Source organism: Rhinopithecus roxellana, chromosome 2 (genome assembly GCF_007565055.1).
Source record: "Rhinopithecus roxellana isolate Shanxi Qingling chromosome 2, ASM756505v1, whole genome shotgun sequence".
Taxonomy (NCBI): Eukaryota; Metazoa; Chordata; class Mammalia; order Primates; family Cercopithecidae; genus Rhinopithecus; species Rhinopithecus roxellana.
The window spans coordinates 99,675,886-99,695,440 of record NC_044550.1 but is presented as its reverse complement, the minus strand read 5'-3'; the positions used below and the strand labels follow the sequence as shown (position 1 = coordinate 99,695,440).

Below are 19,555 nucleotides of genomic sequence, written 5' to 3'. Positions count from 1 at the left end.
TTTATTGGATACCTACCATATGCAATACACTCTGAAGCAATGGAAATATAATAATGTTTAGAATGTAGTCCCTCCCCTTAAGGCGCTTAAGGTCTAGTGGAAAGGCAGGCAAGTAAAGAGATAATTGTAGTTGATAAATAATATTCTAGGAATAATCATAGACTACTGCAGGAATACATAAGAGACCATAAATCAGTCTTGGAAGAGCCCCCAAGATCCAATCACCTATCTCCCTCAACACAGGATTATAATTCGAGATGAGATTTGGGTGGGGACACTATCTGACTGCTTTTATGATTTGTGTTTATCACTGGTTTTAAGCAATATGATTATAAAGTGCCTTGGTATAGTTTTCTTCATGTTTCTGTCCTTGGAATTCATTGAGCTTCTTGTATATTTGGGTTTATGGTTGACACATTGGGAACACTTTCAGCCATCATTTCTTCTAATATTTTTTCCATGCCTCTTCCTTCTGTCCTTTAGGGACTCTAGTTTCACTTTTTGTCTCATACCTCAGTGGTGCTCTTTTCATTTTATTTTTTTAGATTCTTGTTGTGTTTCATTGTGGATAGTTTCTATTACTCTATCTTTAATAGATGATAGTCTTTTTTTCCTGCCATATCCAATCTGCTATTAATCCTATTCAATGTACTTTTCATCTCAGATACTGTAGTTTTCACCTCCAGAAGTTTAAGGAGTTGTTTTTCTATCTGCCATGTCTCTGCTTAACTTTTTTGATCATATGGAATACAGTTGTAAAAACTTTATTAATGTCTTTACTTATTCTAACATCTGTGTCAGATGTTAGAATTTTATTGGGTCCATTTTATTAATTGCCTTTTCTCCTTGTTACAGGTCATATTCTTCTGCTTCTTTGCATGCTTGGCTATTTTTAATTGGATGTCGGACATTTTGCACTTTACCTTGTTGGGTACTAGGTATTTTTGTATTTTTGTAATTATTCTGGAGATTTATTCTGGAATGCAGTTAAGTTTTAATACTTGGGCTCAGTTTGATTCATTCATGTCTTATTTTTAATATTTGTGAGATGAGATCACAGCCATGTTTAGTCTAATGCTAATTATCCCCATTTAGGAGATAAGACACTTCTGAGTGCTCTACACAAGGAATGATGAGGTTTTCCAGTTTGGCTGGTAGGAGTAGACACTATTTCATGTCTTGTGTTCTCTGTAATCTTTTGGGTGCTTTTTTTTCCTAACTTGGGTAGTTTTCTCATATATTTGCTCTGCTCATACTCAGGCGCTACTGTCTGCAGGTCTCTGGAATTCTCTTTCTAGTTGCCTTGGTCTTCCAGGAATCCCAGCTCTACCTCCTGAACTCAGGGAGTGTGGTAGACCCATTAGCTATAGCCTGAAAACTCTAAAGGTGGGCAATCATAGGGATCATCTCATTTGTTTTTGTTTTTTCTCTCTCTCAGGGACCCATGTTCTTTACTACCTGTTGTACAATGTCTTGAAACTGCTCTCTCATATATTTTGTCCAGTTGTTTTGGTTATTTAGGGAGCAGCATAACTCTAATTACTCCATACTATCTTAGTAAGAAGTAGATATCCTTGAAACCAGTTTTTAGAGGCTGTTGCACTAATCTAGGCAAAAGTTAATGATGACCTTAACTAAATTACTGAAAGGTAATAAAGAGGAGATACTTAAAAGTTCCTAGGAGACAGACTTATAGGGGCTTTATGTGAAACTAGTCTAAGAGTTCATCAGAGGAAGACCTTTGCAAAGAAAATAAGGAACAGACAGAGATAAAATTAGGAGACTGTAGTATGGGTTCCAAAGAAAGAAGAGAGCACTTCAGGAAGAGAGGTAACGTATTGAAGGCTAAAAAATGTATACTGGATTCGTCAGGGAAGAGGCAATATGAGTTTGGTAAAAGCAGTATCATTAGAGTGCTAGAGACAGAAATAGAATCCAAGAATTAAGAAGTGAATAGGAGAGGAAATTTAAAAAGAGTTTAGAACCTTTTCAAGAAGCTAAACTGTGAAGCAGAACAGAGAGGTAAGATGGTATTACTTGGTGGGGATGTAGGGTCATTGTAACCTTGTGAAAAAGAGACTTGAAAATATTTTATGCTGATTAGAAAACCAAAGCATATCACACCACTTTCTCATTTTAAAACTCAATTGGTTTTCATTGCAACTAGAATAAAAGTCCAAAGTTCTTTTCATGATTCAAGTCTTTCCTCTCCCTTGGTTTATGCCTTGCCTGCTCATTGTGTCCATTTCCTTCTAACCAGCTCACTAGGAACTACTTACTTCTCACCTTTTACTTCTTAAAACATTCCAACCTCTCTCTTTTCCATAGCGCTCTTCCCCTTCCCTCTTTCCCAAGTGCTTAATATGGCTTCTTCTCTTTTTTTTTTTTTTTTTTTTTTTCTGTCCCTGTTCTTTAGCTATCACTCCATTTCTGAAAGTCCTCTTTATATCAGAATTCTTCAAAATTGTTCTCTGTTTACGATTCTGGTTCCTCTCCTTTATCTCTCTTAACCTACTTCAACCAGACTTTTTCCTCTACCACTCCATTACAAATCTTTTCGTGGTCACCATAGACCTTCATGTCGGTAAGTTTTAAAGGCCCTGTTTTATGTATTTACAACTTTGACATCCTGGATTATTGTCCATACTCGCACATACGTGCGCTCACACGCACACACACACTCTTTTTGAAGCACTTTCTTCACTTTTCTCCCCTCTATTAATAGTAGACCTCTCTCTCTCTCTTGTATTTTTTGGAGAGATGGTGTTTTGCTGTGTTGCCCAGGCTGGTCTCAAACTCCTGGCCTCAAGTGATCCACCCACTTTGGCCTCCCAAAGTGCTGGGATTATAGGCATGAGCCACCATGCCTGACCCTTTTCTTATTTTCAAATCATTGAATATTATTTCTGTACTTTAAATATTTATTTATTTAAATCTATTTTATTTATATAGATTCAGGGTGTACCTGTACAGATTTGTTACATGTATATATTGCATTATGATGAGGTTTGGGTTTCTAGTTGTACCTACCACTCAAATAGTGAACATGGTACCCCATTGGGTAATTTTTCAACCCTCACCTCTGCCCAACCTCTCCCCTTTTGGAGTCCCCAGTGTCTATTATTTGCCTCCATGTCCGTGTGTACCCATTGTTTAGCTCCCTCTTAGAAGTAAAAATATGCAGTTTTTTTGTTTTGTTTTGTTTTGTTTTCAAGAAAGGCTGGAATACAGTGGCACAGTCATGGCTGACTGTATCTTAAAATTTCTGGGCTCAAGTGATCCTCCTGCCTCAGCCTCCAGAGTAGCTGGAACTAGAGGTACGTGTGCCATGCCCGGCTAATTTTTGTTTGTTTGTTTGTTAGAGATGGTGGACTCACTATGTTACCCAGGTTGCTTTTGAACTCCTGGCCTCATAAAATCCTCCTGCCCTCATCTCCCAAAGTGCTGGGATTACAGGTGTGAGCCACTGTGCCTGGCCAGTATTTGATTTTTTGTTTCTGAGTTCTTTTATTGATTATTTTTAAAGAACTAATCACATACTGTAATTATCTTCTTCATCTGTTCAAGTGTTTGTGTTCTGTTTTAGAATAAAAACATTTTGATAAAGCTTGTCTTATTTGTACTGCATGTTTATGCTCCGTCATGTAGCACATAATTTATACATGAAAAGTAGTTATTAAATAAATAAATGTGAGGACAAAAACATAAATATGAGGACAGACACTGGTGTTGTGAGATCTCTGAGATGGTGGGGCTGGAAATGATTGAGAGCACCTCTGGGGCAATAGACCACTGCCATTGTGAAAGGATGCATGGAGGCAAAGGTAGAAAGATACAAGTAAGTTGGGGGAAAGTGTCAGGATGGCCGAATAAGAACAGCTCTGGTCTACAGTTCCCGGTGAGACCAACGCAGAAGGCAGGTGATTTCTGCATTTCCAACTAAGGTACCCAGTTCATCTCGTTGGGACTGGTTAGACAGTAGGTATAGCCCACGGAGGGAGAGCAGAAGCAGGATGGGGTGTCCCCTCACCCAGGAAGCACAAGGGATCGAGGAACTCCTTCCCCTAGCCAAGGGAAGCCGTGAGGGACTGTGCTGTGAGGGACGGTGCTATCTGGCCCAGATACTACGCTTTTCCCATGGTTTTCACAACCCACAGACCAGAAGATTCCCTCGGGTGCCTACACCACCAGGGCCCTGGGTATCAAGCATAAAACTGGATGGCCGTTTGGGCAGACACCGAACTAGCTGCAGGAGGATTTTTTTTTTTTTTTTTTTTTTTTTTGGTACCCCAGTGGTGCCTGGAATGCCAGCAAGACCATTCACTCCCCTGGAAAGGGGGCTGAAGTCAGGGACCTGAGTGGTATTGCTCAGTGGATCCCACCCCCATGGAACCCAACAAGCTAAGATCCACTGGCTTGAAATTCTCGCTGCCTGCACAGCAGTCTAAAGTCGACCTGGGATGCTCAAGCTTGGTGTGGGGAGGGGCATCTGCCATTACTGAGGCTTTGTAAACAAAGCCGCCAGGAAGTTCAAACTGGGTGCGGAACCCAATGCAGCATGGCAAAGCCACTGTAGCCAGAATCTAGAGAGGCTTCTCCAGATTCCTACTCTCTGGGCAGGGCATCTCTGAAAGAAAGGCAGCAGCCCCAGTCAGGAGCTTATAGAAAAGACTCCCATGTCCCTGGGACAGAGCACCTGGGGGAAGGGACCACTGTGGGCGCAGCTTCAACAGACTTAAACTTTCCTGCCTACTGGCTCTGAAGAGAGGAACAGATCTCCCACTACAGCGCTCAAGATGCGCTAAGGGACAGACTGCCTCTTCAAGTGGATCCTTGATCGCCGTGCCTCCTGACTGGGAGACACCTCTCAGCAGGGGTCAACAGACACCTCAAACAGGAGATCTTCAGCTGGCATCTGGTGGGTGCCCTTCTGGGACGAGGCTTCCAGAGGAAGGATCAGGCAGCAATATTTTCTGTTCTGCAGCCTCCTCTGGAGATACCCAGGCAAACAGGGTCTGGGGTGGAACTTCAGCAAACTCCAGCAGACCTGCAGAAGAGGGACCTGACTGTTAGAAGGAAAACTAACAACCAGAAAGCAATAGCATCAACACCAACAAAAAGGATGCCCATGCAAAAACCCCATCCAAAGTTCACCAACATCAAAGACCAAAGGTAGATAAATCCATGAAGATGAGGAAAAACCAGCACAAAAAGGCCGAAAATTCCCAAAACCAGAATGCCTCTTCTCCTCCAAAGGATCACAACTCCTTGCCAGTAAGGGAACAAAACTGGACGGGGAGTGAGTTTGATGAATTGATAGAAGTAGGCTTTAGAAGGTGGGTAGTAACAGACTCTCCAAGCTAAAGAAACATGTTCTAACCCAATGCAAGGAAGCCAAGAACCTTGATAAAAAGTTACGGGAACTATCACTAGAATAACCAGTTATGAGAACAACATAAATGACCTGATGGAGCTGAAAAACACAGCACAAGAACTTCGTGAAGCATACACAAGTATCAATAGCCAAATTGATCAAGTAGAATAAAGGATATCAGAGATTGAAGATCAACCTAATGAAATAAAGAGTGAAGACAAGATTAGAGAAAAAAGAATGAAAAGGAATGAACAGAGCCTCCAAGAAATATGGGACTATGTGAAAAGACCAAACCTACATTTGATTGGTATACCTGAAAGTGACAGGGAGAATGGAACCAAGTTAGAAAACACACTTCAAGATATTATCCAGGAGAATTCCCCAACCTAGCAAGGCAGACCAACATTCAAATTCAGGAAATATAGAGAATGCAACAAAGATACTCCCTGCAAAGAGCAACCCCAAGACACATAATCATTAGATTCCTAAGGTTGAAATGAAGGAAAAAATATTTAGGGCACCCAAAGAGAAAGGTCAGGTTACCCACAAAGGGAAACCCATCAGACTAACAGCGGAAACCCTACAAGCCAGAAGAGAGTGGGGGCCAATATTCAACATTCTTAAAGAAAAGAATTTTCAACCCAAAATTTCATATCCAGCCAAACTAAGCTTTATAGGCAAAAAAAATCCTTTACAGACAAGCAAATGCTAAGGGATTTTGTCATCCCCAGGCCTGCTTTACAAGAGCTTGTGAAGGAAGCACTAAACTTGGAAAGGAAAAACCAGTACCAGCCACTGCAAAAGCATACCAAAATGTAAAGACTGTCGACACTATGAAGAAACTACATCAACTAATGGGCAGAGTAACCAGCTAGCATCATATGACAGGATCAAATTCACACATATCAATATTAACCTTAAATGTAAATGGGCTAAATGTCCCAATTAAAAGACACGGACTGGCAAATTGAATAGAGTCAAGACCCATCAGTGAGCTGTATTAAGGAGACCCATCTCATGTGCAAGGACACACATAAGCTCAAAATAAAGCAATGGAAGAATATTTACCAAGCAAATGGAAAGCCAAAAAAAAAACCGGAGTTTTAATCCTAGTCTCTGATAAAACAGACTTTAAAGCAACAAAGATCAAAAAAGACCAAGAATGGCATTACTTAATGGTAAAGGGATCAATGCAACGAGAAGAGCTAACTATCCTAAATATATATGCACCCAACACAAGAGCACCCAGATTCATAAAGCAAGTTCTTAGAGACCTACAAAGCAACTTAGACTCCCATATAATAATACTGGGAGATTTGACACCCCACTGTCAATATTAGACATATCAACAAGACAGAAAATTAACAAGGATATTCAGGACTTGAACTCAACTCTGCACCAAGCAGACCTAATAGACATCTACAGAACTCTCCACCCCAAATCAACAGAATATACATTCTTCTCAGCACCACATAGCACTTATTCTAAAATTGACCACAGAATTGGAAGTAAAGCACTCTTCAGCAAATGCAAAAGAATGGAAATCATAACAAACAGTCTGTCAGACCACAGTGCAATCAAATTAGAAGTGAGGATTAAGAAACTCACTCAAAACCACACAACTACGTGGAAACTGAACAACCTGCTCCTGAATGACTACTGGGCAAATAATGAAATTAAGGCAGAAATAAATAAGTTCTTTGAAACCAATGAGAATAAAGACACAATGTACCAGAATCTCTGGGACATGGCTAAAGCAGTGTTTAGAGGGAAATTTATAGCACTAAATGCCCACAGAAGAAAGTGGGAAAGACCTAAAATTGACACACTAACATCACAATTAAAAGAACTAGAGAAGCAAGAGCAAACAAATTCAAAAACTGGCAGAAGACAAGAAATAACTAAGATCAGAGCAGAACCGAAAGAAGATAGAGACTTGAAAAGCCCTTCAAAAAAAAAAAAATCAGTGAATCCAGGAGCTGGTTTTTTGAAAAGATTAACAAAATGGATAGATGGCTAGCCAGACTAATAAGAAGAATCAAATAGACACAATAAAAAATGATAAAGGGGATATCACCACTGATCCCACAGAAATACAGACTACCATCAGAGAATACTGTGAACACCTCTATGCAAATAAACTAGTAAATCTAGAAGAAATAGTTACATTCCTGCACATATACACCCTCCCAAGACTAAATCGGGAAGAAGTCGAATCCCTGAAAATAGACCAATAACAAGTTCTGAAATTCAGGCAGTAATTAATAGCCTACCAACCAAAAAAAGTCCAGGACCAGACGGATTCACCGCCGAATACTACCAGAGGTACAGAGGAGCTGGTACCATTCCTTCTGAAACTATTCCAAACATTAGAAAAAGAGGGACTCCTCCCTAACTCATTTTATAAGGCCAGCATCATCCTGATACCAAAACCATCAATTGGTTTGTCATTGTTTCATGCAATTCAGAGGAAATTGCAGACATTGGTATACTTTGCCCTAAGTATTTCACAGCATATAATTATTAGAGTTCAATGTTTGTTTTTTCCTTTATGTTAAATTTACATGCAATGAAATGCACACATTGCAAATGTATATTTGCTGGGTTTTAACAAATGCTGGGAGCTGCAAAATAAGCCATCAAGATATAGAACATTAACATCACCCCAGAAAGTTTGCCCCTGCCTAGTCATTATCTGTTCTTATCCTCCCAGAGGCAACTTTTTCTGAATTTTTTTTCTACCTTAGATTAAATGTTCCTGTTCTAGAATATCATATAAAAAGACTCTGACAGTTTGTATTCTTTTGTGTCTGGCTTCTTTCACTCAAGCATAATGATGTTTTTCCCCTAATATCTCACCTCTGGCTGAAAGCATAATGATTTTTGAGATTCATCTGTGTGGTAATTATTAATAGCCTTTTCCTTTTTAAAAAATCTTTGCTTTATTAAAAGTTTTCTTTGCTTGACATTGATATGGTTACTCCCACTTTGTTTTGCTCAGTGTTAGCCTGGTATATCTTTATCCTTTTTTCCCTCTTAATCTGTATGTGTCTTTATATTTAATGTGGGTTTCTTGTGGGCAGCATATTGTTAAATTCATTTTTTAATCCACTCTTATAACCTTAACTGGTATGTTTAGATCATTTACATTTAATGTGATTATTAATGTGATTGGATTTAAATCCAGATGCTCCTTAATTTACAATGGGATTACAGTCTAATACACCCATTGTAAAGTTGTAAAATCTTAAGTCAAACCATCAAAAGTCAGGGACTGCCTGTGTACCATTTTTCTATTTGTTTTTTGTTTGCCTCATGTGTGCTTTCTTTCCTTTTTCCTCCTGTTTTGCATTATTTGGAGTTAGTTATTTTTTATTATTCCATTTACCTCTGTTGTTGAATTATTAGCTATAGCTCATTGTTATTTCAGTGTTTGCTTCAGAGTTTATAGTGTATTATCTTGACACAGCGTATCTTCAATTGAGTTATACTTCATATATGGTATAAGAATATTATAATAATATACAGTTGACCCTTGAATAGTATGGGGGTTAGGCGGTGTTGAACCCCCCATGTAGTCAAAAATCCGCCTGTAACTCTTAACTCCCCCAAAATGTAACTAGTAATAGCCTACTGTTGACCAGAAGCCTTATCAATAACATAAAGCCAAGTAACACATATTTTACATGTTATATGTATTATATACTATATTCTTTTTTTCTTTTTTGAGACGGAGTCTTGCTCTGTCCACCAGGCTGGAGTGCAGTGGCCGGATCTCAGCTCACTGCAAGCTCCGCCTCCCGGGTTCATGCCATTCTCCTGCCTCAGCCTCCCGGGTAGCTGGGACTACAGGCGCCCACCACCGCACCCGGCTAATTTTTTGTATTTTTAGTAGAGACGGGGTTTCACCATGTTAGCCAGGATGGTCTCGATCTCCTGACCTCGTGATCCGCCCGCCTTAGCCTCCCAAAGTGCTGGGATTACAGACGTGAGCCACCGCGCCCGGTATATACTATATTCTTATAACAAAGGAAGCGAGAGAAAAGAAAATGTTACTAAAGGAATGATAAGAACGAGAAAATATATTTACTATTTATTAAGTGGAAATGGATCATCATAAAATCCTTCATCGGCATCATCTTCGCATTGAGTAGGCTGAAGAGGAGGAAGCGGGGGATTGGTCTTGGTGTATGAGGGGTGGCATAGATGGAAGAAAATTTGTTTATAAGTGAACCCCGGCATTTCAAAACTTTGTTCGAGGGTCACCTGTACTTACATTTGTTCCCTCCCAACCTTTGGTGCTATTGTTTTAATGCTATAAATCCCATAATACAGCATAGTCATTTATTCTTTAAAAGGATTTAAATAATAAGAAAAAACTATTTTGTGTCTACCCATGTCGTTTTCATTTCTTTTGTGTAGAAGGTATCTATTTTGTATCATTTTTCTTTTGCCTAAAGGGCTTCCTTTGAGATTTTTTGTGGTACAGTCCTGCTGGTGATTCTTTCAACATTTGTATGTCTGTAAAAGTTTTTATTTTAAAGACATAAAAATGTCTGTAAAAGTTTTTATTTTATTTAGCCTTCCTTTTGCAAAGATAATTTTTCTGAGACATAGAATTCTAAATTGAAATGTTTTTCTTGTGGTGCTTTAATGATGCTGCTCCACTGTCATCTTACGCACATTACTTGTGGTGAGAAGTCTTCTGTTACCCTCATTTTTAGTTTTATTCCTCTGTGTCTTTTTTCTCTGAACTCCTCAGATTTTTCCCTGTAGACTTGGTTTCAGTGAATTTGATTATAATGTGCCTTGATGTCACTTTCATCATGTTTCTTTTGCTTGGGTTTTGTTGAGCATCTTGGATTTATGAGTTTATAGTTTTCATCAAACTTGAAAAACTCGTGGCCATTATTTTTTCTATTTTGTTTTTCTGTGTCCAGTATGAATGGACGAGTTCAATGGACAGGTTCATTTATATGAACTTCATTTGGACAAGTTCAGTATGGATCTTATTAATGTTTTCTTTACCTCTATCATGATCAGTCTTCTCTCTAGCTTGTTGAACATATGGAATTCAGTTATAATGGCAGTTATAAATGTCATTGTCTACTAGTTACATCATCTCTGTAATTATGGGGTTGGATTGGATTCAGTGATTTTTTCCTCCTTTTTTATAGTTAATATTCTGTTTCTGTGCATGCTTGATAATTTTTTGGGGGCAGCCAAACAGTTGTGAATTTTAATATTTGTGCTATGTATTTTTGTATTTCTATAAATATTCTTGATCTTTATTCTTGGACACAATTTAGTTACCTGTGCATAGCTTGGCTCTTTCAAGTCTTGCTTTTAAGCTTTGTTAGCTGGAACAGAGCAGCAATCTATATTATTAGTATTTATTAGTATTACTATGCATTAGTATATGGCTAATCTTTTACCTTTTCTGCATCAACAGCCTTTCTGAATAATCTGCCTTGTACTTTGTGAATTATAAATCAATTTTTTTTGGCTTATGGGAATAGGAACTCTTTCTGGCGCTGTGTGAACTCGAAGTATTGTTACCTCTGCTTCTATTGAGTGGTCTTTTCTCTAAACTTTCTCTAAAATTTCTTTACACATTATGTACTGATATGCTGATCAGTACTCAGGTAAAGACTCAAAGGGGCTTTTTACAATTTTCCTGAGTTCTCTCTGTGAAACTTATTACTCTTCAGTACTCTTATCTTGCAAACACTAGTCACTTTGGCCTTCCTAGACTCCCATTTCCACCTCCTAGGACCTCAGCTCAGAGAGACCATTGACTCCACCTCTGTTTTCGCTGCCTGCATTGAAGGGGTTAAATTCCAGTGGAGGGGTGGACAGGAGGGTTTCTCTTATGGACATTTAGTTATCCCAGTTCTGTTTGTTAGAACTTTTCCCCCTTTTGAATTGCTTTGGCACATTTGTCAAACATCAGTGATTGTAAGTTATGGGTCTATATCTGAGTTCTCTACTCTGTTTTCACCATCCTTTAAGAAATTCCTCTTGGTAATCATTTTGGCTGTACAAAACTAATTATTATCTGCTGATTTGCATGTACTTTCATGGAACTGGTATATTAACTGTGTCAAAATGTGTTAGGTTACCATTGAATGTCTATATACCTTATGCCTCATAATATATAATATTATATCCTGTATGTTACTACTAGGTAAGGTACCTGTATACTTCATATATTATTACCAAATATTCTAAATACTCAAACTTCAGTATATAATTTTTACATTTTGTTTTGATACATTTTATTAAAATGGTTTATCCCAAATTATTATTGTCAATAGGGAAGTAGCAGTTGTTTGCCTACTTATGATAAATAAACCAGGACAAATTTTCTTAGAAATACTTTTCTCTATTTTTTAAACCATATATGTGTTTATTTTAAGATTTGTTTTCTTTTTTTTTGTTAAATATATAGAAATGAAATACTGATTTCTGTTTCTTCTATTTTTATATTCCCCCCGAATTGTTATGTACTTATCTTAGTTTTTTCTATTTTTTCACATAAAGATTTTATAGAAACATAAACAGGTTGAGCATTCCTAATCCAAAATCTGAAATCCAAAATGCCCCCAAATCTGAAACTTTTGAGTACCAGTGTAACACCCCCACAATGTGACCCCATGTGATGTGTCAAAATCAAAGTGCAGGTACACAACACATGGTTTATTTAGCATCCCCAAGGACAAAAAGACCCTCCAGCCATTTAAAAAAGCTATATGATAGAATACCTTCTCATTCCTTCGGATCCCTTTCTGATCCCTCAGCTGCTTCTGATATTTCTTTTTGCCAGTAAAATGAAAGACAGTCTAGAGTAACCTTTTAATCAAAATCCAGTTTCATGGGTGGAGATTAAAAGCCTGCTGTTTCTTAACAGCTCACAGGTATTCTGGTGATAATACTGTGCTGCTTAGTTATCTTAAACACATTTTTTCACCATAATGTATGTCTCTATTTTTTTAACTATGAAGTATTTTTGTATGAACAAGTGTAAGAAAATGATTGCTTATTAGCAGCATATAAACTCACAGTCAGGAATGATGGTGATGCCAGACAACCACAGAGGGCCCACACGGGTGACCAATTCAGTGACACTATTGCTTTCTGATGGTTCTGTGTATACAAACTTTGTTTTATTCACAAAATTATTTAAAGTATTATATAAAATTACCTCTAGTCTATGTGTGTAAGATGGATGTAAAACATAAATGAGGCCAGGTTTGGTGGTTCACACCTATAATCCCAGCACTTTGGGAAGCCAAGGTGGGAGGATCACTTGAGCCCAGGAGTCCAAGACTAGCCTGGACAACATAGTGAGACTCTATCTCTTAAAAAACAAGCAAATGAATTTCACGTTTAGACTTTGGTCCCATCAACAAGATATCTCATTATGTATATGCACATATTTCAAAGTCTGAAAAAAATTCAGAATTTAAATCACTTCTGGTCCAAAGCATTTCAGATAAGAGATACTCAGCCTGTATTAATTTATGGTTTTTTTCTTATTTTTATATTCCCCAAAACTAGAATTTAATTCATATTCTAAAAGGCAATTATAGATACGTTTTTATTGCTAGTTTCATTTGCTTCTGTTCTCGCCATTATTCATCATTCTTTCCCTGAAAGTCTTTGTGATACAACCTTTTTTCCTCATGAGCCACTCAATTGGATAAAAGACCCAAAATCTGCCTTACCACGCAGTATTATTATACTGTTACTGAAAATTGTTTCTTTGTATCTTTTTCTTATAGGACATACAGTCGGAGAAGTTATTAAATTAGATCCTAATGGATCTCCAAGAAGAGCCTGGGGGAAAAGTCCGACAGATTCTGTTCTAAAGATACTTGGAGAAGCTGAACTACAACTTCAGACAGAACTATTAGAAAATACAACTATTAGAAGTGGTAAGGAGAAACTAGTAGTTTTTCTACACTAGAAATAATATTATTAAAAATCTAAGTATGTGTTTTGTTTCCATTTTAAGTGAATTATTTTTAATTATCTTTCTGTTCTAATGATTTTTTAATTAGGTTGAGAATGATTGTATTTTCTAGGGGTACTGTCCAAATGGTAGTCTTGAGTTTTGACCTGATAGACCTGGATGGAATCTAAAAGGAAGAGGAGGTGTTTTTGGGTGGAGTTGGAAAAGTCAGAAAGATGTTTTACATGAAAACAGATATAGGAGAAATGCATTGAGATTAAGTATATCTGTTTTGATATGGATTCAAGAATTAGATTGACTAAAAGGTATTTCAGTAAGTGTGATAGACATTATTAATTATAGGACTGGGGAAGGAGAGTTGTCATGAGGCAGGAGGAAATATTCCTGATCCATCAGTTTTGTGGCCTTTGGTATTACAGCTATGCATCAAGAAGAGTGTCTATGTATGAAACAGGTGTTTTCAGATTAAACAGCTTGTTTAAATGTTGAGAAAGTGGAGTGTACTTTTCCTCTTTTTAGAAGTTGTGTCTAGGCAGGGATGTGTGTTGCACTTTTGTGCTCTCTTTTCTTCTCTGTCTCTCTCTCTTGTTCTCTGTCTCCCCTTAACTCATATCCGGAGCTGGTGGAAAAATAACCTAAGAGATGACACTATTGATATGTTCAAATAATGGAATTAGCCAGATGCTGAGAATTAGCCAGTGAAATGAACCTATACACGTTTTATGAAGTGACAAAAGTAGGCTGCTAATAATTCTGTTATTTTCTTTAATATTAAAGGGGGAAAACAATTTGAATTGAGAAATACATACAGTCATCTGCAAAAAAGGCAAAAAGTGTGTATGTTTGTAATTAATTTGTTCACACTTTCGTATAAGGAAATTGTGCAGTTGTATGCCAAATACTAATTAAAAATACTAGTAACTTACTCTGAGCCTGTTTTCAAAACGTTCCAGGCTTTATTCAAGACAAAAATGCCTTCAGGCTCTAACATTTTAAAAAATAATTATAATAATTTTACCCAGCAGTGCAAAACTCTCTGGAAAAAAATGAGAAAAAAAATTCAGATTTTTTTGTAGTCTGAAAGTTCTATAATACGCTGATGCTCATTAACACTATTACTTTTAAAATATTAGATTCTGATTCCTCTGATGTAAAATTCTGTTGCTTAAATATGTGCAATTTGGTGTACAGTAATACTTAAACCACATAAAAATTGGGCTTTTATTCTTCGTATTCATCATAGTCCGTCTGCACAGAATTGGAACTGAGAAATAACTTATTTTATGATTTCTCTTTATTCAATCACCAACTGTTTTTTGAACACTTCTTAGTTGCGTTCACCATTTTATGATAGATGGTAAGCTATAAAGGAAGAAAAGATCATTCTTGCTCTCAGAGGACAGACAAAAATGAAAACAAATAATAACACTGCGTGAAAAGGACAAGAATAAAAAGTACCCACAAAGTTCAGAATAAATGCAGAGATATTTAAGTAATTAACTTTATCTTGTATAGTCAAGAAAGATATCCCAGACCTGTTATCTGCCCTCTTCTTTTTCTCCCAAATACATTTACTGGGAAGAATATGCTCTGTATTGGGATTTTAAGCCAAAGAAGTGACAGTTTTTACCATCATCGAAAGCACATGTGGCAAAATCTGTGTTACAGATGTTGTATGTGAAATGCTCTGGGGCCACAGCTGAGGTGGCTTTACTTTATCAGTACTATATGCCTTTATTAATGATAATACATATGGCCCTTTTGGGTAAGGGAAAGCCACAAGACAATAAGCGATTTTGGGGCCACAGATGAGGTGGCTTTTCTTTATCAGTACCATACAATTTTATTAATGACTATATATGGCCCTTTTGGATAAAGGAAAGCCACAGGGAATAAGTGATTTTTGGGTGTATCAAAGATTTTTTTTTCAAATAACTCATTAAGTAGATAATGGGGAGAACGAAATTCCAGGCAATATGCTATTCTAGTATATGCAGAGACAAGGGTTTAGCTCGTGTATGTGGGGGTAGCTTCATGTGGTGGAAAGAGAATGGGCTTTGGTTCCAATCCTGGCTTCATTACTTGCTCAGCAACCATGAATAAGTTCCTCTGACTGTGGCATTCATTTCCTACATGTGTAGAATGGAAACACTACTATCGAGGCTTGTTTTGTGTATTAAATGAGAAACATGAAAGATCCTTGGTGTTCTTTGTTTTAGTCTTCCAATTCTTATGTCAATGTCTCTTTAGTCATTCTGATTGCTTGAAACTCTTTTTGTAATAGATTCCTTAGGAAGAACTTGTGTGAACACTACACTCATAGATTTTCCATTTTCATAACAGTTTGTCTTATGACTGTATTTGTGAGGGTTGATTTGGCCACATATAAAATCCTTGGCTTACTTTTTTTCCTTGACTGTCTTTAATATATAATTTAATTATGTTCTGGCATAAAACATTGCTACAGAAAGTCTGATGGCAGTTTTATTTTCTTTACCTTATAAGTGATTTGGTCTTTTTGCTTGGATGCTCAAAGTGTATCTTTCTTTTTACTTAAAGTCTAGTCATTTTCTTAAAATATGTTTTGGCATTGAGTTTACTTTTCTAGTACAGTACATAGTGTGTCTTTTTTTTTTTTTTTTTTTTTAATAGACCTTTTCTTAGAGGAGTTTCGGATTCATAGTGATATGGTTTGGCTCTTTATCCCCACCCAAATCTCATCTTGTAGCTCCCATGATTCCCACGTGTTGTGAGAGGAACCTGGTGGGAGATGCCTGAATTATGGGGACAGGTCTTTCCCATGCTATTCTCATGATAGTGAATGGATCTCAGTGAGATCTGATGGTTTTTTAAAAATGAGAGTTTCTCTGCACAAGCTCTCTTTTTTTTTTTTTTTTTTTTTTTTGCCTGCCACCATCCATGTAAGGTGTGACTTGCTCCTCCTTGCCTTCTGCCATGATTGAGAGGCCTCCCTAGCCACGTGGAACTGTGAGTTCAGTTGTACCTCTTTCTTTTATAAATTTCCCAGCCTCAGGCATGTCTTTATCAACAGCATGAAAACGGGCTAATACACATAGCAAAATTGAGTGAAAAGTACAGAGAGTTCCTGTATATGCCCTTCCCCCGTACACACACAGCCTCCCCCACCATCAATAGCCCACACTAGAGAGGTTCATTTGTTTTAATCAATAGACCAATATTGACACATCATTATCACCAAAGTGTATAGTTTATATTAAAATTTACTCTTGGTGCTTTAATTTTTCTGAGTTTTGGCAAATGTATAATGCTATGTAACCACCATTATTACACAATAATTTGCTGCCCCAAGAATCCCCTGTGCTCTGCATATATATATATTATATATATAATATATATATATATAATATATATAATATATATATATAAATATATATTATGTATATATATAAATATATATAATATATATATATAAATATATATTATATATATATAAATATATATTATGTATATATATAAATATATATTATATATATATATATAAATATATATAATATATATATATATATTTTTTTTTTTTTTTGAGACGTAGTCTCACTCTGTCACCCAGGCTGGAGTGCAGTGGCATGATCTCTGCTCACTGCAAGCTCTGCCTCCTGGGTTCACACCATTCTCCTGCCTCAGCCTCCCAAGTAACTGGGACTACAGGCGCCCGCCACCATGCCCAGCTAATTATTTTTTTAAATATTTTTAGTAGAGACAGGGTTTCACCATATTAGCCAGGATGGTCTCAGTTTCCTGACCTCGTGATCCACCCACCTCAGCCTCCCAAAGTGCTGAGATTACAGGCTTGAGCCACCGCGCCTGGCCTCTGCTTATATTATATCTCCCTTTCTTCCAAACCCTGGCAACCACTGATTATTTTACTATCTCCGTAGTTTTGTCTTTTCCAGACTGTCATCTAATTGGACTCATACAGTATGTACTCTTTTCAGATTGGATGGTTTCACTTAGTAATATACACTTAAGATTCCTCTGTAATCTTTTTGTGTCTCAATAACTCATTACTTTTTAGTGCATAATATTACATTGTATGGATATGCTACAGTTTATTTATTCACTTTCAAGATGTACTGGAAGACATCGTGATTGCTTCCAAGTGATAGCAATTATGAATAAAGATGATATAAACATCTATAAGCAGGTTTTTGTGTGGACATAAGTTTTCAGTTCATTTGGGTGAATACAGAGAAATACAGTTGCTGGATTGTCTAGTAAGAGTACGTTTAGTTTTGTAAGAAACCACCAGTCTCCCAAAGTGTCTGTACCATTTTGCAGTGAATGAGAGTTCCTGTTACTCCATGTCCTCTCCAGCATTTGGTTTTGTCAGTGTTTTGGATTTTAGTTATTTTAATTGCTATGTAGTGGTATCTTGTTGTTGTTATTTGCAATCTCCTAATGACATATGATGTTGAACCTCTTTTCATATGCTTCCTACGATATGCTGCTTTGCCACCTGTATACCTTAGTGAGTTGCCTGTTGAGATCTTTCACTCATTTTTAAATTGGGTACTTTATTTTCTTATTGTTGAGTTTAAGAATTCTTTGTATATTTTGGTTAATGGTCCTTTATCAAATATGTCTTTTGCAAATACGGATTGAGTATCTCTTCTCTGAAATGCTTGGGATCAGAACGGTTTTGGATTGGGTTTTTATCAGATTTTGGACTATTTGCATTATACCAGTTGAGTATCTCTAATCCAAAAATCCAAAATCGGAAATGCTCCAATGAACATTCCTTTGGGCATCATAACAGTGTTCCAAAGGTTCATATTTTGGAGCATTTTGGATTAGAGATAGTCAGCCTATATTTTCTCCTAGTCTGTGGCTTGTCTTCATGTTCTCTTGACATTGTCTTTTTTTTTTTTTTTTGAGTTGGGGTCTCACTCTGTTGCCCAGGCTGGAGTGCAGTGTTGCAACATGGCTCACTGCAGCCTCAAACTCCCTGGGCCCAGGTGACCCTTCCACTTTAGCCTCCTGAATAGCTAGGACTACAGGTATGCACCACCATGCCTGGCTAATTTTTGTATTTTTAGTACAGACAGGGCTTGCCCATGTGATCCTCCCACCTCAAACCCCCAAGTATCTAGGACCACCAGTGTGCATCCTTTTTTTCCATTGTACCTGGCTAATTTTTGTATTTTTTGTAGAGATGGGGTTTCACCATGTTGCCTAGGCTGGTGTCAAACTTCTGAGGTCAAGTGAACCATCCACTTCGGCCTCCCAAAGTGCTGGGATTACTGGTGTGAGCCACCACACCCGGCCTACTTTTGCATTTTATATTTAGTTGTGTGATTTATTTTGGAGTAAATATTTTTGAAGAGTTATAAGGTCTGTGTCTAGATACATTTTTTTCATAAGTAGATGTACAGTGTTTTTTTTTTAGCACCACTTATTGTAAAAACTATTCCTTCTTCGATGAATTATCTTTGCTCCTTTGCCAAAGATCAGTTGACTGTATTTGTACGGGGCCATTTCTGAAGTATCCATTCCGTTCAACTTTTTTTCTGTTCTTTTGCCAGTACCCCAATATCCTGATTACTGTAGCTTTATAGTGTTTCTTGAAGCCACATAGTGTCAGTCCCCCAACTTTGTTCTCCTTCAAGTATTTATTGGCTATTCTGGGTCTTTTGGATATCCATATAAACTTTAATATCCACAAAAGAGCTTGCTGGATTGGCTGGGATTATGTTAAATCCAATGATCAAGTTGGAAAAAAACTGACATCTTAATGATATTGAAGCTTCCTGTCCACAAGTTTGAAATATCTCTATTGTTCTTTAATTTTTTCATCAGTTTTGTAAGTCCTCATCGTAGTGTATCTTTTTAATATGTAGCTTCCAGTCTTTTTTTTCCCTTCTCGGTTTTAGGAGTCTTTATTTATCCTCTCGATTTTAGGAAAGTACTCTTGAATTATTGCCTGCATTCTTCCCTCCCCTACCCTCCCCTCCCTCTCCCCTCCCCTCCCCTCCCCTCCCTCTCCCCTCCCTCTTCCCTCCTCTCCCCTCCCTCTCCCCTCCCTCTTCCCTCCTCTCCACTCCCTCTCCCCTCCTCTCCCCTCTGTCTCCCGTCCCTCTCCCTTCCCTCTCCCCTCCCCCATTCTTTCTCTCCTTCCTTCCTTCCTTCTCGCTCCTCTGCCCTGCCCTTTCTCTCTTTCTCCTTTTCTC

At 37.5% G+C, this 19,555-nt stretch overlaps 1 protein-coding gene across 4 annotated transcripts in view; it reads left to right on the top strand.

Annotated features, from left to right (window-relative positions):
* NEK1 (NIMA related kinase 1) overlaps nt 1-19,555 on the top strand; it is a 207,570-nt gene that overhangs the window by 120,744 nt on the left and 67,271 nt on the right. For all 4 annotated transcript variants that reach the window (XM_030918331.1, XM_030918325.1, XM_030918322.1 and 1 more), the window contains one exon: nt 13,159-13,311. In XM_030918331.1, the coding sequence (XP_030774191.1) occupies nt 13,159-13,311 (153 nt within the window). The remainder of the gene's footprint in view (nt 1-13,158; nt 13,312-19,555) is intronic.